This window comes from Gracilinanus agilis, chromosome 5, assembly GCF_016433145.1.
Source record: "Gracilinanus agilis isolate LMUSP501 chromosome 5, AgileGrace, whole genome shotgun sequence".
Classification (NCBI taxonomy): Eukaryota; Metazoa; Chordata; class Mammalia; order Didelphimorphia; family Didelphidae; genus Gracilinanus; species Gracilinanus agilis.
The window spans coordinates 55,601,826-55,626,361 of record NC_058134.1 but is presented as its reverse complement, the minus strand read 5'-3'; the positions used below and the strand labels follow the sequence as shown (position 1 = coordinate 55,626,361).

The 24,536-nt window shown below is 38.3% G+C and overlaps 1 protein-coding gene across 1 annotated transcript in view; it reads left to right on the top strand.

The window, feature by feature from the left end:
* Positions 1-1,615: 1,615 nt before the first annotated feature.
* The window catches only part of FAM171A1 (family with sequence similarity 171 member A1), a 183,865-nt gene continuing 160,944 nt past the window's right edge, over positions 1,616-24,536 (top strand). The window contains exon 1 of the mRNA XM_044677453.1: positions 1,616-1,712. Within this exon, the coding sequence (XP_044533388.1) occupies positions 1,616-1,712 (97 nt within the window). The remainder of the gene's footprint in view (positions 1,713-24,536) is intronic.

The following is a 24,536-nucleotide window of genomic DNA, read 5'->3' as shown; positions in this document are numbered from 1 at the left end:
GGAATCATAGGAGGCAAACGCTCTTAATGTAAATCTAATAAGTTATGGCATATAGAGGTTACTTATCTGATATTCCATAGCAATAAAATGAACTTCAATAAAATATTCAAATTTAAAAATTCAATGAAATAAAAATTCAAAATGTAAAAAATAATAACCCATCCCTTATTAGCTCTCGATCTATTAGGATCCTATGAACCATTCTGTTGGCCTAGTGTTTCTGGAGAAAGTTTGGCTATGTAGGTTTGTGCAAGGAATCTTAGCTAGTTTGTAACAAATGTTACTAGTTTAAGTGGTGTGTATTGCCAAAAAAGTTTAGAAATGTGGAGTCAGAGGAAAGTGTTTCAAATGCTGGCACTGCTGCTTATTATTTGTGTGACCTTTGGCAAATTCTGGGCCTTCATTTCCTTATTTGTAAAATAAAATGTTTATAGCTAGAAAAGGCTAGACTGGGAAATGCCTTTTTATCAGCTCCATCAACCAACATGAACTGATGCATTTAAAGGTGGGTGCAAAAAGGATTAGAATTAGAATTCTATTCCTTGTTTTAATTTAACTTCCAGTCTCTAATCTCTCCAGGGAACATTCTAAATGTACTAAGGAAACGAAAAACAGCATTCTAGGTTTTCTCTCCTGTCCTTTTTCCTGGATCAGGGGTCTTTAACTTTTTCATGTGTCATGGACTCCCATAGAAAGCTGATGAATCTTATGGACTCCTCAAAGTATTGGTACAAAATAAAAAACAGAATTATAAAGGAAAGTAGTTATATTGTAATCCAAGCATATTGGGTATTTTTAAAAACAAGTTCATGGATCTCAGGCTTCAATTCCCTGATCAGGAGGAAGCAAACTGTATATATTACATATGTATATGTTTCCTCCAAGAGCCCTTAAGGCTCTCAGTCTAAGTGTGAACCCATCTTTTTATGCCCGTTAGATCAGCGAGCAAAGGGAACAATCTGAAGGGGAGACCTCGCCACCTGTGGCCCAAGGGTCGCAGTCTGAGACAGATGAGATGGAGGCAGGAGCTCTCCTTGCCCTGGGTCCCGCCCCCCCCCCCCCTGCTCCCTCCCGCCTCCCTCCCCCTTCATGCCACTGGCCGGCAGGTGGCATCATGAGTCCGGGCTCGTGGGCCGCGTCAGGGACTGGGGGCGAGCCAGCCCGCGTGCGCGCGTGTGTGCGCAGGCTGGGGGGAGCAGACCGGGCCAGGAAGGGGTTAAATAGTTGGTGGAGCCTCGGCCGCCGCAGCCGCCGCGGCGACTCTTTGGGGAAACCCAGCAGTGTGTGGAGGCGAGGGGAGTGAGCAGCGGGCAGGCGGGCGAGCCCGTGGGATGCGGAGCCCGGGGGCCCGCGGCGGCGGCCGGAGGAGGAGGAGGGCGCACAATACCGCCGCGGGGAGCCGGGCCAGCAGCAGCAGCAGCATTAGCAGCAGCAGCCGCTGCTGCCGCCGCAGCATCCCGGGCCGGAGGCGCCTGATGCGGGCGGCCGGAGGAGCAGCAGCCACAGCAGCAGCTCTAGCTCTAGCCCTAGCCCAAGCCCAAGCCCAAGCCGCCTCCACCCCCGCCGCTGCTGCCGCCTCTCTCCGACACGGTGCCTGCGGCTGCGGCGGGCGGCAATGAGCAGGTCCGCGGCGCTGCTGCTGCTCCTCTGCCTACTGGGCTGCAACGTGTGGAAAGCGGTGACCAAGACCTTGCGGGAGCCCCGGGCTCAAGGTCGGTGCGGGGCCGGGGGCCGGGGACTGGGGGCGCTTTGTGCTGGCGGAGGGACTGCGGAAGCGAGGCGGATGCCGCCCAGAAGGGGGAGGGTCTGGGGGCTTCATTGTGTTTGCCGCCGCGAGGGCCGAGGTACCCCTGGGGCAGATGCTCCTGGTAGGGGGTGGGGTGAAGGGGAGGGAGGGGGCACCAGCTGCTGCCGCCGCCGCCGCCGCCGCTGCTGCTGCTGCCGCCACCACTGCTACTGCCTGAATGGAGAGCTCATTACACTGATCCTTGTGCATGCATGCACATACAGCACACACAAGCACACCCATCCATCCCTTCCTTTGGGTTATTGAGAGAAGAAGGGAGCTCACCTCCTTTTCTGTTCTCCCTCCCACCCCCTCCTGGCAGGCTTCGTTCCAGAAAGGGGGGGGGGGGCGGGGCGGGTTGCGGGCGGAGCAGGACTCTGGCCTTGGTTCTTTTGTTGGGTGCCGGGGACTAGGAGGCTGTTGGGATTGGAAAGATAGCTTTCCAGCCCCAATCCCTCCAGAGCTTCTCTTTTCTCCTTCCTGAGCAGTGCCAAGGCGCACCCTTTCGCCCTGGGTTCTGTGAAGATTTGCTCTTTTCTGCCCCCCCTCCCCCCATGCTGCTGCTGTGAGTCCCCCACACTGTTGCACGGAATAAAGCGCTCTGCAGCTCTGGAAAGTTTCTAGGGATTTTTCTTCCACTACTCCTTATCAGTTATTATTTCTGGACCCATAGTACCTTCCTGTGAGATGCAGAAATTAATATCTTCACACCCTCTTATTCCACCCTCCCCCCGGAGTTGGGGGCGGGGGGGGGGGAGACCTTAAACAACTTTTACAAATTTTGGCCTCTTTATATCCTCTGCTTACCTGCCTCTGGGTTCAAAGTAGTCCTTCAGACAACTGACAAGCCCGCCTTTTGTTTTTAAGGTAGGATTTTAGCTTGGGAAACCTGGATTTGTCCTTTCGCTTGGTTTCTCTGGGAGGATACTAATCAGAAACGTGCTGCTCTTTGAAAAGAAATCGAGGTTGGTGGCTCAGGCTGGAATTGTCAGAACTCTTCCCAAGCCCTCAGGACTGCTTGGTCCTAGTTCCCACATCTTATTTCCAAAGCACCAGAGAGGAGTTTGTACGCAACCGAAACTCCTGGTGTCCTTTCAGTCTAGGGAAGCACCTGTACTGGACAAGCAGCTCAGCCACCCCTCATTGTGAGGTAGGAGATGCGCTCTCCCGCATTATTTCTGTTAGGAGAATGTATTTCTCTGCCTTCCCTGTCTATGACAGGTGGGGAGCGGGGGCGGAGAGGAAGGGAGCATAGATAGAAAAGAAGAGATGGAGAAAAAGAGAAGAGAGAAGAGGAGAGAGACAGAGAGACTATTCAGTACTGCCTGGACTTAACATCTGAGAGTTTGTCTCTCCAATTTGTCACAGTGAGGCCCTGGACACAGTCTGCTGGTGTCATATCGTTACCTAGAGTGTCTAACAGAAGCTGGCAATCTGAGCATGCTCTGTATTACTTGGAACAGTTGCTTGCTTTGATTCTTATCCACAGGTTATCAAATTAGGTTTTCAGTATAAATAAGTTAGGAAGGTATGGGTGCAGGTAATTTGCTGGCAGATGATCAGAGCATCATAGACTTAGTGCAAAAAGGGACCACAGAGATTATCTAGTAAACTGAGAAAATTGAGGTCAGGAGATAAGTGACTTGGTCAAGTGTTACCCCAACAGCTAAAGAACAGAGTGTATCTTTGGTTCCAGGTTCTCTAAGTCTAATGACCTTTTCTTCTATACTTGTAATGACAGAACATTCTTTTATCTGCCAAGGAATCTGTTGAACTAGCTGTTTTTATTGTGACATATTTTTAAAGGACTTTAGCCATATTTGTACTAATTGGTCTTTTAGTAATTACCCACGGTTCTTTGACATTTGAAACAAGTGGGTATACATTTTATAACAGTTAATTAAAGACCGGTGGGTTTTTAAAAATAAAGATTCCATTGTGAATTTTATACTTACTTTAAGTCTAAAGTACATTTCAGGGTTCTGTTTCCTAGTAATCCAATTCTGTATACAACAAAGTGATTAAAAGTGACATAATGATGTAAAATATAGTCATTTCTGGTATGATGTATGAACAGGGTGTTTGTCACAGATGTCTCAGAATCCCAACAACTAAGCCTGGTCATGTTTTAGACACCATTAACTTGGCATATTTTCATTTGTTTCCCTACCCTTTATCATTGAGGATATTTAAAGAGGTAGTTGAGCACAACCGTTACACTAGGAATTAGTATCAAGGTCTAGTAACAAGCTATGGTATTCTTTAAAGAATGGAGAATTTTGAGTTTCCATGTATACCAGGTGAAATGCTGTAATGGTAGTATGTTTTAGTAGAAGGAGCCCTTGGTTTGGAGTTAGGAAGACAAAGGTTCAAATCCTAACTTCTGGTTACTGCTTTCTAACTGTGGGGCCTTGGGGGCAAGTCACTTCATTTCTCTAGACCTCAGTTCCTCCAGTTGTGAAATGAGATTAGACTAAGTTGTACAAAGGTTCCTTCCCACTTCTAAATCTATGATCTTATGACCCAGTACAAAACAGAATACAGCTGGACTCCATTTCTGAAACAGAAAACCTATAGCAAAATCTTACTTGGGATCAACACACTGAAGCATCACCATAAAAATTTATCAATAATAACATTCTTGGCCACTCACTTGACCTTCTTTGTTCCATAGTTCCTCATCAGTAAAATGAAGGAAACAGACTAGAAAGATTCCCATGTCCCTTCTAGCTGTAAATCTATGATCTTTGAAAGTTGTTTTTAAAATTAAATTTAAAAAATCCTTTTTTTCTAAAAAAGGAAAATTGAGCCTGGCTCTTTCTGTAACCTACTTTTTAAAAGCAGGGTTTTTGTTACTAAAACTAGTGTATTACAGTTGTTAACAAATTCTTTTACTTGAGCTTCCAGAAGATATTGAGAATTGTATTGAAAAGCTATTTAACGATACTTTGGATATTCTTGAAGGGGTGTGTGTATGTGAGAGAGAGACACATACACATACAGACACACAGACACACAGAGACAGAAAGACAGAGTCAGAGACATTGAAACAGAACATGGGACAGAGATGGATGGGTAGATAAAAGGATATTGAGGGTTTTGCATAGGCTCAACTCTTAAAGTGTAAGAATAAGTTACAAGTGGGTCAGCATCAAACATTGATTGTACAAAATGTACTATGATTTCAAGGAATTTTTTGGCAGGAGCTATTTTTGACAACTATTGATCATTTTTCATGGTGAAGCTTTGGTTTGTTGATCCTAGGTATGATTTTGCTACAGATTTTCTTTGATCAGGAATGAAGTCCAGTGTGTTCTGTTTTGTTTGGGTCAGATGATCATAGATTAGGAGCAGGAGAAACTTTAATAATGATTTAGTCTCACCTCACTTCACAACTGAGGAAACTGAAGCCCAGAGAAATCAAATGACTTGCCAGAGGCCCTTCAGTTAATAAGTAGTAAAGCTGGGATTCAAACTTGAGTGTTCTGGTTCCAAACCCAGCACTTTTTCCACTTCAGTACACTTTCTATAACTGACATTGAAGCTGGGGCACTCTTTACCTTTTGTTTTAGAAGTTTCATCCAGGTGCTTTGGTCAGAAGCATTCAGATTCACTTTGGGCAAACCAACATTCAAGGTGCATAAGCTCAGCTTCTGGGACCTTTTAAAATGAGAAGCCAGGATTCAGTGGCCACTGAGGTCCCCTTCCAGCCCTGGATCTAAGATCCTGTGAAGTTTAACTCTTAGATCACTAGCCTCATGTTCTAAGGCTTTTGTCTGGAACTTCACACTCAGGTCCTCTATGTTACAGGAAGCTGGGCATATTTGAATGGATTTGGGTATAGAATAGAGTGGAATATCTTTGCATATTTGTACTTGAAAATGTGGTCATGCTCCCAGAAGACCACTGAAGAAGGCACCTCTAAAGGAGAGGCTGATAAATTGTGCAGATATATGCTATATAATTATGAAGCCAACTGTTCATTTGCCTATAGAAAGGTCAAAACTAGGTCCTAAGAACTAGTCTGGTCTATGTCATCTATAACTTATTTTTGGTTATCCAGTGGGGATGTATTTATAGATAGAGTAAACTTGACTACTTTGTCATCTCTGAAAATTTAGAGGATCAACCAGACAAATCCTGATATTTAGGGCTGCATTTGGGGTGTTTTCCAAGAAAATAATATTTTCTCAAACTGGGATTTGGGCTGTCAGAGTTAACATTGTGGAATCATGCCATAAACAATATGCCAAGCAGCAGAAGACACTATGGGAATTACCCAGTCTGCTTTATTTGTGTTGATGTTGTATCAGAAGTAACAATCTAAAACACCTGGTATCACACTTTAGGAAAGTCTAAGATTTGGAAGTAACAGAGGTCTGCTGGGATTCCTTGCCAGCCAGGTGAAAGAATTCCTTCTAGAGATAGTCAAACTGTCTGGGAATTTGAGGGCAAGTCTCTTGCATGGTTTTAGGAATTTTTTTCTGTTCTGTTTGCTTTTTAAAATTTTAATTTTTTTGTAGTCAGGAAATCGAATTAAAATAAAAACCATTACTAAATGGAAGGTTGTATTTTGTAGCCTTCTAAAGAATAATCTCTAAAAACATGGACATTCAGAGTCAGTATTTTTGACCGTGAGCTTGTCTTGAAATTGAACTCCTGTTTCTTTTTTAATTTCTATTGTCATTAGTAAGTACTTGTTCTTTCCCCAGAAAGTAGTAGTTACTAATCAGAGGGCAGAAGCAGATAACAGAGTAGACACAAAACACATACACATACACTTTCCAAGGAAGACTGGATAATTAGCATGATCCAGAACTCAAACTGCAATCAAAAGTTGAACCAAAGGTTTGATTTAGACTTAGAAGGGATCTTCTATGAAAGGATCCATAATAGAGAGTTTATAAAGCCATCTCATCAGACCTGTTCATTTTACACCTAAGAAACCTGAGGCACAGAGAAGTCACTCTCTTTTATTGGTTTATCCTCTATATTATGGTCCTTAACTGTAGGAGTTCCCTTAGGTTCTGTTCTAGGTCCTGTTCTCTACTTCTTCTACTGTCTCTCTTCATCATCTCCCATGAGTTAAACTATCATCTCTATGCAATTGACTTCCATATAATTCATCAGCCCCAATTTCTCTCCTGAGTTTGAGTCCCTGCATCACTAATTGCCTATTGGATCTTGTCATAATGGGTTTCCCAGAGACAACTTAAACTCATAATGTCCAAAACTAAACTCATTATCTTTCCCTCTAGACTTTCCCCTCATTCAAACTTGCCTTTTTCTCTCCAAGGCACAAGCATCCTTCCAGTTTTTGATTATTTCCCTTGTTTCCACACTTTCCCTCACCACACATAGGTAGTTGTCAAATCTTGTCATTTTTGTAACTTCTTTATAACTTTGTAATTTCTCACATCTGATCACTTCTCTCTATTCACTTAGTTCAAGTCCTCATCATGTCCTAATTGGTATTTTGCTTCAAGCCTTTCCTCATTCCAGGCCTTACTATGCATGGCTGATTTATTTTCATTGAGCACAAATCTGACCATGAATTCTCTCCTTCCAAATTAAATAAAATCCAGTATTGCCTCAATGATAAAATGTAAACTCTTTTGTTGATCTTTTTAAAACCCTTGCCTTCTGATCTAATGACAATTCTAAGACAGAAGAGCTAGGCAATGGGGGTTAAGTGACTAAAGTATCGAGGTCAGATTTGAACCCAGATCCTCCTTACTTCAGGCCTGGCACACTAGTCACCTACCTGCCCTTAGTAAGCTTTTAAAGATTTAGTACAATCTGGCCCCAACTCATTCCTTTAATTGGACATTACTCTCCCTCCTGTGCGCTATAATCTAGCTACTGGCCATCCCTTTTTTCCTCCCATGACAATTTGCATCTCCTGCCTCTAGACTTTTGCATTGGCCATCCCATATGCCTAGAATGCCCTCATTCCTTATATCCACCTCATAGAAAAGAAAACCACTTTCTTCTCTTAAAGTGTGGCTTAATAAACTCCATCTTCTGCATGAAATGCTTCTCAACTCCAAAATGACTTTAACTACTTTGTATATTTTGTGTTTGTTCATTTTGCTTTTATGCTGATATATTTTGTGTGTATTCTCTAGTAGAATTTAAGCTTTTTTCAGGTAGGAATAGCTTCATTTTTTGCATTTGTATTCTTGCTGCTTAACACTGTGTTCATCATGTAGGTGCTTAAGGAATACTTTTGATTCAGCAATTACACAAGGGTAATGTTAGAGGTAGGATTTGAACCCAGCCCCTATGATTCCAGGACTAGTGCCCTTTCCCCCTCCACTGTTCTGCTATCTTGCAGAATGATAATCCTTAATATTATTATAAAATGGGCAAGAATACAATTTGGCAAAGTTTTATAAAATGGCTACATGCCTCCCTGGTGCCCTTTGTGCTTGGTATCAAGAATACATGACTAACAGAACAAGGCAATAGTAATTCTTACTACATTATTCCAGTTAAGCAACTTAGGAAATCCCAAATCAGCAGCCTTGGAAATAGAAGGAATCTTTTTGACTAAATACTAGCACCCAAAAGGACAGCTGCTTTTTTTTCTGTAGAAGTTTTATAGTATGTATTCTATACAAGGAAGGTGTTTCATAAATGTTGAGTGATCTGAATGAATAAATATTGACTGAAGAATTCTAATAAACATATGGGGTATTTGTCTTCCTATATATAAAATGTGTTTTTATTCCCCGAAATACAAACAGGAACTATTGCTTTAGAGTAATACTGACATTAAAACAAAGCAAGATCCCTGAAACTTTGTTGTTCAAACAAGTTTGCAGGTATCTTTTAGAAAAGATGTTTCATTTGTCAGTAACTTATCAAACTCTTTCTATATGTAGGCAATATTTTATATCTATGAGTTAGGCTAGAAACAATTCTCACCAACCATTGGCCTTTTGCAGAAATAGACATCTCCCAGAATTTCTGGCTTTAGAAAGATAATCATTTGCAGATCAGGAAGGAATTTTGTCCATTCAGAGAAAGGATATCAAGCAGTATGATACAGTCTAGACAGTGGGGGGCTTTCTTTTGGTAACACAACTCTTCTTTGAAGGTTTATCACTATCAAAGATCCCCTCGCCCCTTGCATACTTTCCCTAGGAATACCTTGTAGTATTTTGGACCTGTCTCAAGGGATATTATGCCACATAAACCATATTAGAGGCTATGCTATTTTATCTGAATTTAACTCTGCTACAATTCACGATTCGATTCAGATAATGGTAAGTCTTGATCTGATATTTATATAGCCACATTCATCATTATTGCCAGATTTATGTTATCTGGATCCTGCCATAAAGTACAGTAAAGAAAAAGTATATTGAAGTAGCGAGGTGGTATAGTAGCCTCAGACTTAATCTCTACCTCACTCAGTTTTCTCATTTGTAAAATGAGAATGTGTATACATGTGTGTGTGATTATAAAGCATTGAGTCTTTAAAAAAATCTCCAAATTTTAATCTTCTTGGGAGACTCTGTCCATAAACTAGTGATTTTGCCTTTTGTTTATCATGTTTTTAAAATTTTAGCACTGTCTTCTATGATCATGTTCATTTAAAAAAATAACCTTAAATGGTACCAAGCTATTATTTCTTGATGAGGGTTTGATTTTAGCAATAGCTAAAAGTAATACAGAACTTTGACTAGTAAATAAAATGAGTGATCAAGAAGAATTATTTTGTTGGGGGTCAAAAAAAAGTAAACTCTAAGTTTGTGCCCAAGTGTTAGCCCAGAAGTTCCTCATTATTTGGTTTTCATTACACAGCTTTAGAATGGCTACCTACTACAAAGGACCATTTGACTTGGTGGGATGAGTTCTCCTTGAACAATGTGTATGATGTCAAAGAAACAAATCAGCATTATTTTCATTTGAGATTTTTGTAATTTGTGCTTTTGGGGACTATAGAATTTTGGAATTTTTCATAATGGACTTTGACACTGGATTTTGATGCCATCAAAAATTTTTCATCATCATTTGCTATTTTCCTTAGAGAGAAGCCATTTTTCTCAAGACTTCACTATTTCCATTTCATTACTCAAGAAGCATGATCTGGACTTCACAAAGATACTAGTGGTGCTTTAGTTTTCTTTCAGGATTGGTTTTATTTTCTTCACCTAAATGTAATTCTTATCATTATTATCATAGACAGTTTTCTCTTGAAATAAACCAAATCTTTTTATCACATTTGTTGCTCTTGTGTTGTGAGGGGTTGGAGTTTGTCCACCATCATCATCATCATTCTGGAACTCCACTTTAAACTTTTGTGCTGAACAGTAATTTCCTTATGGATAATATATAAGGTGACCTTGGGCTAGCCATTTCAAAACTCTGGGATACTCATTTCTGAAATGGAGATAATACCGGCATACTCTACAGTGAAAAGATCAAATAATTTTGTAAGACACAGCTCTTTTGTTTTAAAGTGACACAAAACAATAGGTGTTCCATATCTATAGCAATTACCAACACAAGATGAATTGGTTGATCTTTACTATTTTTTCATCATTCATTCTTGCCTTTTATTTTTATACCAGTCTTATCCCTTATCTTATCTTTTCCTTTCTCCAACCCTCTCCTTAGTTGAAACTTTCCTTGTAACAAAGAAAAAACATTTAAGCAAAACCAACAGATTACTACATTCCTCATACATACTACCTCCTTGTTCTCCTAATAAAATGCAAGTGTGTTTTACCATCATTTCTCTAGAATTGAGATTGGTTTTTACATTTAGACAAAGTTCCACTACTTTTTAATGGTATATTTGTTTACATTACTATAGCACTTCTATATCTTGTTCTTATTGTTTTTGGAGTCAGTGGGTTTAAACTCTCACTGATATTAGCTGTAACTTTCCTTGGCCTCAGTCCTCATCTGTAAAAGGAGAGTATTGGGCATGGTGGTCTCTGAGAACCCTTCTAGCTTCCATTTTCTCCTGGTTCTGCCTATTTCAGTCTGTACCTGTCCACATTCCTTTGAATTTTTCATATTTTTTATCTCTTATAGAAAGCTAATATTTCATTACTTTCATGTACCAAATGTGCATCAGCCATTTTTAAGCCAGTAATTGTCTTCTTTTGTTCAATTTTTCCTATGAACACAGACACACACAAAACGCTGCCATGAATACTTTTGAAGGTATTATAGGACCTCTCTCTCTCTTTGATTCCTGTTGGAAAATACATAGTAGTGGGATCAGTGGATAAAAGAGTGTGATCAAATTAGTAACTTCTCAAATAATTCCAAATTGTTCTCGGGAGTCATTGGACCAATTTGCCACTTCACCAACAGTGAATAAGTGGTGGGTTTTCCCTTAGCTTATCTGACATTGCCAATTTCTGTCTCTTATCATCTTTGTCAATTTGAGAGAGATGTGATGAAACCTCAGAAGCTTATCTTCAAAGGATTATACATAGGTTAAAAATGTTGCATCCTGTCCCCATTACAGTCAATTCTCCCTTGCTTCCAAGGATCATACAAAAAAGCTTGTCTCAATCCACTGAATCACCTCCCTGTCTCCACACCTCATTGCTTTTTTTTTTTTTTTTTTAATTTTAAACCCTTAACTTCTGTGTATTGACTTATAGGTGGAAGAGTGGTAAGGGTAGGCAATGGGGGTCAAGTGACTTGCCCAGGGTCACACAGCTGGGAAGTGTCTGAGGCCGGATTTGAACCTATGACCTCCCGTCTCTAGGCTTGGCTCTCAATCCACTGAGCTACCCAGCTGCCCCACCTCATTGCTTTTTAATCAAAGTCTTCTCCAATTATTATTACTCCAATTTATACTTCAAGATACCCCAACTTTTAATTATGATAATGGGGTAAAGGCTTTGGCCCAGAGCAGAAGAAAATGGACTTTGGCCAAGGCAAGAACCACCTGCATGGTTCTTAGCTAGTTTCCAAAACTCAGACTGAGATAGAGGTCAAAGTTGCTCTTTTAATTTTTTCAAATGTACCACTTTGCCATGCACAATAATGCAATTATTAGTAGAAGTTGTCTCTCTGACCTTGAGCAGAAAAAACCTAGAGGGAAAAATGAAATATGAACTCCAAATTTCACCTAATTATAGCTCATAGCTAGTATTTATGTAGCCCTTAAAAGTTTGCAAAATGGCTTCTCATTTTATGTAGGCTGAAGATTCAGAAATAGAAATATTTATTAATATCTTTAATATTAATATGATCATATTAACTCTAATATTAAAATCTAATAAATACTCATTAATAACAATGACATAGCAATAGAACTTTAATATTTTTAAAGCTGTTTATGTACATTATCTCATTTGAGCCACAGTCAGTAAAAGCCAGAGGCAGGATTTGAGACCAGAGTTTCCAATGATGTCAAACACAGAATCACTACTTTCTAGCACTGCCTCCCATTTCTGCCTATTGGAGAAAAGAGAAAGGGAAGGAAAAGAAAGAATCTAGAAGCGGGGTTGAAAATGTTACAAAGAATTATCTTCATGTTTCCTATACCTGCTACAGAGCTTAGGACAGATATTTTGTTATTTTAGCACAATACAAAACCTGACCTCCTAAAGAAGGGATTAGGCTTGTTACTATACATATGGAAGTGTGCTGCAATCTTGGTCCTAGATATCATGGCAAAATCCTGTATAAATTGTACTTTCGTGGATCATTTTAGTGGCAAATAGTTGTAGTCCAAGGTTTCTGCATACCTGTACTAGATATACTTGTAATATTTTATTATACTATTGTGATGATGATTTATATGAATTAGTATTAATTTCATATATAAGTAAAAAATGAAATATATATATATACATATATACACACATATACATTTTATGCCGTTCTTGTACTCTTAGATCTTTTTCCCTTACCCAATCCTCTCCCTAGTTGAACCTTCCCTTGTAATAAAGAAAAACACTTCAGTAAAACCAACAGGCACAGAATCTCTGACCATGTATATATATGGTATTCCTCATTTGTAGTACATAGTGTATATATAATGTGTATATGTATACATATGTATATGGGTATGTGTATTTATATATATGCATGTGTATATGTATATATGTGAGTATGTTTTATATATATGTGCAGGTGTGTATATGTATTATCTATACATATATATATTTTTTTAATTTTATTTTTTTTAATTTAGAAGGCTGTCCTCAGACTCAGGAAGACCTGAGCGTAATTTCTGCCTTTGATCCCCACTAGCTATTGACCTGTTTTTCTGGGTTGAGAATGAAGGCCAACTTAGGGACAAAAGTAGAGTAAGTGTGGCTATTTGACCTTATAGAAGACTTTTCCATAAGTGTCCAGGTCAGTGCCTGAGGAATGACTTGGTGCCTGCTGATCTCTAAGTTGTTCCTAGAGGGCAATGAAATCTGGTTTCACAATCTGGATTGCCATTTTGAAGACCTAGTTTTCAGTTAACCTGTTCTTGTCCATGACATTCAAACTCCCCGTTGACTTCATTGTTCACCAGCTGCTCCTCCTTGGCCTGCATTGCCCTCTCTATTCACCTCTTGGTTTCTCTGACTTTTAATCCCCCATCCTGGGACTGACCTTTCCCAATCTGCCAACCCCTTCACCTCTCACTCCACTCCAAATGCCTTCCATCTGAGATCACACTCTATATATCTTTTTTTTTTTTAGTTTTTTTTTAAACCCTTAACTTCTGTGTATTGGCTCCTTGGTGGAAGAGTGGTAAGGGTGGGCAATGGGGGTCAAGTGACTTGCCCAGGGTCACACAGCTGGGAAGTGTCTGAGGTCAGATTTGAACCCAGGACCTCCTGTCTCTAGGCCTGACTCTCAATCCACTGAGCTACCCAGCTGCCCCCACACTCTATATATCTTATAGGTACATAATTGTTACCATGTTGGCCTCCACAATTAGAATTCAAGTGCTTTGAGGGCAGGGACTGTGTTTTATTTTTTTCTTTCTATCTTCAGTGATTTTTTTTAGTGTCTGGCACACTTAATCAATTCTTAACAATAAAGAGAATGATAATTTTTTTTTCTGATTACTGTCAGTAACCCCAAGACCAATGCTTGGGGGATATTTTCACTGTGATTGGTTGTATTCACCTTAGATTTCACTAATCTTTTCCTCTCTCTCACTTCACAGAAAGACTCAGGTTGCTGACAAAGTGATTTCTGTTAACGGTGTCATTCATTATTCTACTGGCACTAGAAAGACTAGAGTTAACTATACCTGGAAAGATCAAGCTGCATCAGTTACTAGAATACTTTTTTTAATGCTTTTATCAAAGAAAATAGAGATAGTCAATTGGAAATTTTTATTTCAAACTAAAAATTATAATATATGCTTCTACTTATTAGTTTTTAAAGTATATTTGCACAGTAAGAGAAATCACAATAAATTATGGTAAAAGTTATTTTTAAGATGATGTGCACAGTCCTTCTAATATTAGTCAACCAAGTTCAAGACCTCATCATCATCTTTGATTCATTTTTTTATCTCTACCGTCATATTTAATTAAAACAAATATTGAATTAAATGCCTGCTGTGTCAAAACACTGCAGATGTCTATAGTTTATAGCTACAGTCAATAAGGCATTAAGACCTTCATGATTTTGTCCTTATCAGGTGTTTCATCTGTTCTTTTACTGGTACCTCCCACTTCAGGTATTTATTTCTTGCCTAGTTTCTGTAATACCTTAATAATCGGTCTCCTGCCTCTACTGTTTTCGGCCCTGATCCATGTTACACCAAACCTGCCAATAAATCTTAAAAGATTCTGCTTTGATCATGTTGTTCCACTGTTCATAAAACCTTTAGTCATCCTCATTGCCTTCAGGAAAAAAAGTCCAAATTCTTTAACCTGGCACTCCCAGATTCCCCTAAAAGAATCCTCCACTCTAACCAAACAAACATCAGAATAAGTTATCTTTGCTGTGTTTCCAAATTAATTCAAAAGTAAATTTGAGGACAGGAAGTGAGTGGAAAAAGGGACTCACTTTCCCAAGAGTAAGACAAAACTTATGCATGAGGTAAGGATTCTGAATAATGGACAAGGTCAGGAAGTAGCATGGTTAATGGAAATACTTTTGGCTCTAGAGTCAAGACCTGAATTCAAATCCTGTGTCAACTGGGGCAAGTCATTTAGACATAGGTTCCTATGATGTCTCATCCTATAAAATACTTCATTAGATGAGTAAGAATTCTATTGAAATACATTGAATTATTGATCCTAAGTAAAAGGAAATTAAATAAGGACAAATATACCTGGCAAGAGATAAATAGTTGATATTTCTATAGCACTTTACAATTTTCAGTTTACATGCTTATACTATGTCAGTTAGGTCTCACATCCACTCTGAGAAAAGTAATTACTATAGCTATCATTATCTTTATTTTACAGACAAGGAAACAAGCACAGAAGGGTTGGATGATTTGTCTTTGTTGGTGGCTAGATTTGAGTCTAGGTTTTCCAGGCACCAATTCCAAAAATGTCTATATACACCACATCATGCAGCCTTTCAAATTATATAGTGACCCAAGCAGAAGACAGACAATACAGATATAGCAAAAAATAAAGTAAAATAAAAAGATTGAGAAAGTCATAGTAACTAAAGATCTACTCAAGAATTCACAAGGTAACTGTGTAGATTTGTGAGTGTGTGACAGTGACATAATTATAGAGTTAGTTAGTCAATAAATATTTATTAGGTACTTATGTGCTAAGCACAATGCTAAAATCTAGGAATACAAAAAGAGACAAAAGATAGTCCCTACCCCCAAGGAGCTTCCAACCTAAAGAAGGAGACAGCATGGGGACAATTATGTACAGACAGTATATATATGAATTTCTAGTCCATCCTCTTGCTTGGAATATTTAAATAAAAGTATAAGAACCACGAGACGGTACTTTTGTTATACTCCATTCCTTTTTAAAGCTGGACTGGAGTCCAGTCCAACCCAGCCTTGGGCTCTAGAACTAACGATGTGGAGGTCTTGGCAAGAGTTCAGAGAAGACCCGCAAAGATGATTAAAGGGTTTGAAAATAGGACCCAGGAGGAAAATTAAAGGGAACACAACTGTCTAGAAAAGAAAAGAATAAAGAGAATTTTAATATCATACCCACAGTAGAATGATCTGTTCTTCATACCATTTTCTAAAGGGATGAAATTTCAATTCATAATATGAAAAATTTTGATGGACAGTTCCAGTATCCTTATAGCTTTAAAAGTTTATTGGTTTTTTTAATAAAATTTTGCCTTGATCATTTATATAATATACAATGAAAAATAGAATTGGAGCAATTATGCAAGTTTAATGTATATAAGAAGATTGATTTTTAAATTCATCAAAATGACAAGATAGAAAAAAACAAGATTGGAAGGGGTAATGAAAAGATATGGAGGGAGCAACTAGGTGAATCAGTAGATTGAGAGTCAGGCCTAGAGACAGGAGGTCCTGGGTTCAAATCTAGTCTCAGACACTTTGTAGCTGTGCAACCCTAAACAAGTCACTTAACTCTCATTGCCTAGTCCTTGGTGCTCTTCTACTTTGGAACCAATATGTAGTAGTGATTCTAAGAAAAGAAGTAAGGTTTTTATTTTTTTAAGCTATGGCAGATAATATAGTATTGATTTGTTCTTATTTATTTCATTCATTCTGCACAAGAATTTGGGGATTATGTCCAAAAAATAAAGTAACTAAAATGCCTCTCCCCTTTAATATAGAGATCCCAATGAGAGGCATATGCAAGTTAAGAACAGAAAGAACTTTCCCTCTCTTTCCCCGTTTCTCTCCTTCCACATTTTCTCTTACAAACCCATATATCACTTTAAAGCTACAAAGTGCTTTACATTTATTGTCTTATTTGATCTTCACAATAACCTTGTGAGATAAATTACTCTTATTACTGCTATTTTATGGATGAGAAAATTGAGACCAAGAGAGCTTAAGTGACAACTTGCCCAGGATCACACAAATCTGAAGCAGAATTCAAACTCAGGTCTTCTGGACTCTTAATCACTCTAGATTCATTGTGCCATACTTGAATATGTCAAGATCATTGAAGCAACATATTTCTATAGCAAAGAACCAGAAGTAATAAGGAATGATAGAGAACTTCAACCAGGCTCTCAGAGAAATTGGAGATCTGGAGAGCTGAGCTCACAACACTGAGCTAGACTTGAAAATAATTGCTATGGCTTTGGAATATATCTACAAGGAGCAGTTGCAGCCTGCCCCCTCCTACATTCTTCCTTTCTCTTCTGCATCCACCCAGTTGGCAGCAGCTCAGTCACTGAGCATCCTGGTGTCTCTTGCATTCCATTCACTCTCAGCTAACCTGGGAAAGGGAAGGTCAGCAAGGTTCTCAATAAAGCTCTGAAAGTCTGGCCAAAAAAATAGATTGGGGAATGACTAAAGAAACTATTGTACGTGAATGTTCTCAGACGTGTGCTGGTAATTAAAAAAAGCTTCAATGGCACACTTTTAAGTTTAATCTATATTATTATCATTTTTCTGCCACTTTGTTAAATCTAGATAATAAGCATAATAAACCAAATCCTAATTTTGCAGCATTTGCTGATTTTTAAATGGGTGTAAATGTTCACACTGAAAATTTAACAGTTGGCTCTTGGTGGCCAGTAGGTTCTGGCTCCAGCATACCCCTGAATTTAATGCAAACTCCATAAGAAGTGATGTAGGTAAAGATTACAGAGAATTAGGGGAAGACTCAAATGAACTGATAACAGAATGAAATTAGTTGAACTACGAAACAGCACAGCCTTGTCCCATTAGTGGAAATAATGAATCTCAGAAAGTAGCTGCATAATTCTAATTGGACTCTGACTTATATAATTATAATTTCAAATAGTGCAAATTCAGATAAATGCCACCACTAAATAGGATTCATTGTTTGCACTAATTGGGAGGTAGCCATTTATACAACTACAACAGCACAAAAGGAAACAAACGCATTTTTAAAAACCCTGAAAACCACATAATTATTATTAACAAACTTGACCCTAGAGAAGAACTGTACACACCTCCCACTTCAGTGAGGAGGAAAGTGAATGGGGTATTGCATATGGCATCTGGTTTGTTTAGTTTTACTTTACTTAGCTACTTTTTCCTCTTCTTTTTGAATCTTTGTCACCAGGGATGACTTGCAGGATAGGGACATAGATATTTGGAAATGGATATGCTGTAAAAAAAAAGCAATCAAGTGAAATCATATTTTCTAAATAAAAAAGGGAATCCAGAATGAGGCATTATTATCTCTTCATGATACTTCAAGTAATTTTCTATTTATATAATGTAAAGCTTTTTAAAAAATTAGGCCTGTGTTCAAATTCTATTTTGACCTTTTGTATAAACTATTGCTGATGTGCCTTTTCTAATTTATCATTCTAATGAAGATCTTTTAAAAAGAACTTCAGATTGAGTGTCTTCAATGTTAAATGTTGACCTTCACCCCTTTTTAAAGAAATCTTAAATGTATATAGTTGTTAGAGAGAATAAGTGTTGATGGACTCTTTGGACCTACGCCAGATTCTTCTAATATGTAAGCCATTTCTTTCCAAGGCTTCATTAACCCTTCATGTATACCATTGAAAATGCTGAGATAAGTACTTGAAGCAATTTAATTTACAAAATGGAAAGGGTTCATGACACTTAGAATCGTTTGCTTTATGGTAGTCAAAAAATCAGAATCTGTATGGGAATGAAATATTTTAAGACCATGATTCCAGAGCTTTGGTGATTAAATACTACTCCTTTGGACAGGGTGATGTTTAAGATACAGAAGGAGACATGCATTCTGGGGCATAACCAATGTGGGAATCAGGTTTATTTGTTACCTTGTGCATATATGTGAAAAAGGGCCTTCTTTCAAATAGATGTGACTGGAAAGGAGAGAAAATAAATGCTTATTAATTGGAGAAAATTAAAAAAAAACAATTTTTATGGAGCTCTTAAAAAAATTCTAAAACATTGTTAAGAAATCAGGGTCACACACCTTTATTCTTCCAAAATGATTTGCTGCATTAGTTGAATCAGAAAATCTAAAATCTCTTTGGTGAGTTTGTTGTTTAATAGGAAACACAGACCCTTCATGCCAAGATCGATGAGGGCAAGAATTTAGTACTTAGGTAAAATTTTATCTCTCTTCTAAAGATGATTATTGAATTGAAAAATTGAACTTTTTTTTCTACTTTCCCCCAGCTCTACACATATTTACCCATATACTGGTATATAGACAAATGTGTGTGTGTGTGTGTGTTTGCAAGAGAGAGAGACTGAAGGGAGAGAAAGGGAGGGAGGGAAGGAGGGTGTCTTGTGTGTGTATGATAGTCTGGACTTCTGATTTTACCTGTCCATATGGCCCTAATTAACTCACTTAAAACTTAGTTTCCTCATCTATAAAATGGGGATAATATAAAAGTGTATATATATATGTATATATACATAAGTTTATAGATATTATAGAAAGTGATATCTTTATAGACATTTATATATTGCTTTGCAAATCTTAAGACACTACATAAATCAGAAAAACTATTATTATTGGTTTGGGGAACTCTTGGTGTGGAGTTTCTTTTAAACAAATGCAAAACTGTAAATTACTTTCTTTGAGATCATCTGAGGAATTAAGAAATTAAGCCACTCACCCATAGTCACACTGAACTCAGGCCATCCTGATTCTACGGTTAGCTATCTCAGCACTATACTATATTTTCAAAGAATTGACTATAGCTCCAAAGAACAGAAATTTTTATTCTGCATAGTACATCATTTGTATGCATAATCTAATTATTCCCTGCCTTAGTAAAGGTGTTAGTCCTATGGCATTTGTTTGGGACATATAAGATTCCATTTATATGGGCATTTAATTAATTATAAGGGCATTTAAAATTACTCCCATGAATGTCCTTTCTTTTGCCTCTGTCACTTCCCTGGTTTTATATCTGAATGGATTTTTAAACATTTCTTTGAAATCTTTTCTTGCATGACTGCTCTTAAGACCATGTATATCAACTTTGTCTAATTTTAATATGAGAATGTTGGATTTGCATGTGGGGGGTTGTTTTTTTTTTCCAAATCCTGGGAATTACATGCTTTCAGGAATGTTGGTTCACTAAGAATCTCATTTTCTGACCCATTAAAAAATAATTTTCCTGTCTTAAGGAAACCTATAGTATATAATATCCTGTAAGGTAGATAGAACAGTTTAGATGAATTTGTTTATCTAGCCCCAAGTATCTCTTTCCCTTTGTGTGTATGTGTGTGTAGACAGTCTTAACTTCTGATTTCATGCATCCCTTTAATCGTGGACAGCTCACTTAAAGTGTATTTTCTAGGCATCCAGTTCAAGGAGCTTTGCTTTGTTCTGTATCCCTGGTCACTATTTAAAATATTCCCATCTCATTAGGAAGGGGAGGTCATTGGTTGATTATAGTCTTATTTCTAGAGGTGTTTTCTTTAGAGCAAAGATCCCCTGGTCTTCGCATGGCTGACAGATCTCGCCTTTCTCTTTGTTGCCATCTGCTATAATTCTTTTATGGTTGTGTGGTAAGGCATATGGGGAAAGGGTTAGAATAGTTAGAATATTCAACTGGTGGGGGGTGGAGGACACTGTGTCTTAGCAATCTGGTCCAGTTTGCAGCCCATCTGGTGGAACATGGAAAGCCCCTTCAAAATGTGGCTTTGATGTGTCATGCTTGACAAGAAGAGGCTTGTCCATCACTCTCTGTTTAAATGTTACTATTATCAGACTAGTAAAATCATACTTCTTTGCCCCGAGGTTACAGTAACAGGCTTGGTTGGCATACAACTTATTTTTGAAAAACCATCAGGTTTTTTGGAGAGGAGGAAATAATATATTTCTTTTCTGTAGATTCTGGGACAGAATAGTGCTGGAGAAATTGCAAACACCATTCTTCCCCTTGCCCCCAAATACTCTTTCCAGGCCATCCATCCCTTTTGACAAAAAAGCAAGCCATTAAAGTGCCCTCCAAACACACACACACATTTAGTGCCCTCTATGAAAATCCACTCTAATGCTCTCAGAATGTATTTGGTTTTTTAAATCAATAGAAGGCCCTTATTATATACATTTTCCTTCTTTTCCCCCTAATAATAGTCTCCTTCATTGTTCCTTTTCACTTGAAAATTTTTCTAAACTAAATGGATACATAGACCATTTCCCATGACTGGCTTGAAATCAAGTTTACTTCAAATGAAATATGAAACTGATGTGATTCTAAATCAATACACATTTAAGGGCTTCCTGAGTGTTAAGTGATTTTGAAATAAGAGCTCAGTTGCCTTTTAGATCCCAGAAAAATGGCTTTATGTGTATTCATTAATGAATATTTTTAATTCAGGTAGTAATAATAGCTCATTTCTATAGCTCTTTTAGGATTACAGACTTTACTCACAGCAGATCTGTCAGGAAAATCAAGCAAGTTTTACCTTTTTTTCCAGGTGAGGTTATGAGGGTGAGTGATTAAAATGATTTGTTTGAGGTCCCATAGGTAGTAAGTGTCTGAGGTTGGATGGAAACCCATATCTTAGGATTCTAAACCTAGAACCCTTTCCTCTCCAGCCAGTGGCTTGTGATATTTATGCTGTTTAAGCTTTCTGATTCCTTACTTTACCTAATAAGTCTTTGTGGTAGAAATTTGATTTAAGTGACTTTTCAAAGTAAGCACCTTCTTTTTCCTTTTGTTTTAAAGCTTTTTTTTAAAATCCTTACCTTTTGTCTTTAGAATCAATACTAAGTGTCAGTTCTAAGGCAGAAGAGGGGTAAGGTCTAGGCAACTGATGTAAAATGACCTGCCCAATGTCACAAAGCTAGAAAATGGCTGAGATCAAATTTGAACCCAGGTTCTCCTGACTCCAGGCTGGCTCTTTCCATCCATTGTGTTATTTACCTACCCTTTTATCCTTTTACTAAGAGAAAGAAAGGGAAAAGGGGAAAAAGACTAAGTCTCCTTTTTCATTTTATTTCCATTAGTAAGATTGTTATACTTACATGAGATAAGACCTTATAATGATTCATTTCTGTATTGTAGGATCACAAATTTAAAATTAGGGGGCAGCTAGGTGGCTCAGTGGATAGAGCCCCAGGAAGACATGGGTTCAAATTTGGCCTCAGCCACTTTCTAGCTGTGTGACCCTAGGCAAGTCACCCAAATCTGATCGCCTACCCACTGCCCTTCTGTCTTAAGAGTTCTCACTGAGATAGAAAGAAAGGGTTTTAAAAAATGGGAGAAGGAACTTAAGAGTCCTAGTCCAAAGTCCCATTTTGTAAAAGTTGAAACCAAATCCATTTTGGTTAAGTGATTCACCCAGGGACACTAAAGTGGGAGAATTTCTATAGAGGCAGGATTGGAAGAACCAAAATCAGCTGAGTCCAAATCTAGAGCTTTCCCCAGTAGGACAGTCTTATCTCTCAGGAATGAAAGCACCCACATGTCAGCTGATGAGGTAGCTCGGTGCCTCAGTCAACAGAGAACTGGATTTAGAGACAAGGAAGATCCGAATTCTAATTTAACTTCAGACATTGATTAGCTATGTTACCCTGGGCAAGTCACTTAACCTCTTTCTGTAAAATGAGGATATTAACAGCACCTGCCTCTCATGTTCGTGAGGGAGGGGGAAACCTGGAGGAAAGGAGTGAGATAATATTTATAAAGCACTTGGCAAACCTCAAAGAATATATTAAGAGCTAGCCACTAATTATTTGGTGCTGTGACTTGGGTTATGTGCTGATATATCTATAGATTTTTACTGTCCTTGGCATCAGTCAGACTATTGTTCTAGTAGGGATTTAAATTTTTAAAAACATTTTACCCCCTTTTTATATGAGAATTATGATTTAGAGTTGAGGGAGGTAGACTTGGTGGTCTCTGAGGGCCTTTCTAATTCCAGCTCTTATCATCCTAACGTCAAAAATACAGCATTGTCATCATTGTAAAGCAGAGAAGAGAATCTGATCCTTGGCCTCAGGTTATTGAGTTCCTGACCACTTGGATAATTGAACTTAGAGGAGCCATAAGTTGCTCAATACTAATTTCAAAATATGGAAAGCCATAGTCTTCCAATAGGCTAGGACCAGTAGCTTGAGGGTTACAAACAGACTGATTTTGTCTTAATTTAAAGAACTTCTAACAAGGCAAGTTGCCTCCAAAGAGTGTGGCTCTTTAGAGAGTGACCAGCTTCTCCCTGGACCTATGAGCAAACCAAGGCTAGGTTGGATGACCATTCATAAGGGAGACTTTAGAACAGGATTCACGCCTCAGGGAAGAGGTTGAGTTTACTGACCTCTGAGGTTCCTTCTGACCAAGATCCTCTGATTCTCATCCTTCCATCATGCTATTGTCAGAGGTAGAATCCAAGTCTTTTAGTGTTGAAATCTAGTATTCTTTCTACCACAAAACCCAGTGTATGAACCCTAACAATAATGCCCTCATGCCATGATTGTTTGTTGGTAGCATTGATGAAATGCTTACTTTTAGGACCAAAGTGGAATAACTAAATGTGTAAAGTGATTCCCCTTTTCTGTGGAGATGTAACTGATCTTATCTGCCAGTTCTTTTCCTCCCTCACCCTTCCAAAATGCTTTATGGCACAATTTTGAAAATACTATATAAATGTTAGCTATCATCGTCATCATCACTTGTATATATTGTCCTCTTCCCACCCACCTAGAGAGAATGGAAGTTACCTGAAGGCAGGAACTCTCATTTTTTCTTGGTATCAATAGAACATAGCACAGACACCTAATTTATTATGTAACTAATAAATCCCGCTGATTGAATGATGGAAAAAAGAGAATGAAAAAGAGTTGCCCATGGCCAAGTGCCTAGAGAGACGTCCACCCATACCAGTGAGAGATTCTGCTTATTTGTGACAATTTACCAGAGCAATGGAAAGAATTGGTAAATATGGTAAAAACATTGAGGTGTAGAGAAGCAGAAGGAGTATTGGCTATAGCATCTAGGAGACAACTCAATTCAAGTCCAATCCCTGATGATTAAGAACTGCTATAGCCCTGTGAGTAAGTCATTTACCTTCTTGGAGCCCCAGTATTCTCATTCGTAAAATCAGCACCATTAAACATCACAGAACCATTTTCTACTTAGGGTTGTTGCAAGGATCAGATAAGATCTGCAGAAATGCTTTGCAAAATTTAAAATGCTAGATAAGTATTAACCATGGTTGGTATTATTAATAATAAGTAGCAGTATTGCCTAGCTTGAACATTGAGGGATCAGATGGAATTTCCTATTAAAGCAAGGATTCCACATATATTAAGAGGTAGGTGCCTAATGTGTTGTCCATATGGAAATATCTGTGGGTTGTTCTCTCCCAGTGGGGTTGCTGTGGAAGTATCCAGTAATGTTGACCAGAGTAGAGTACCCCTACTGAGTTTAAATACTTTTAGGGGGGAAAAAAACTTCTTTATAAATGGAGTTTAGAGGGGAAAAACCTGATCATGCTAGGGCAACATCCTTCTGTCTGGTCTAGACTATCACTGCTTTTTAGTGGTGTTGGATAGTTTTGTTGCATTTTCTTCAAACTTCATTTCCTATGCCCCTTGTTCCATTCAGTGTTTTATTGGCCAAGGGAATAACTCAGCCGTAACTTAGCTAAGAATGCTGAGCGCAGTAATAAAGCCCTTGAAAAAGGCCCCGAGCAGAATCACCAGTGGTGTTTATAAGCTTCGTAATAAATCTATTTCTC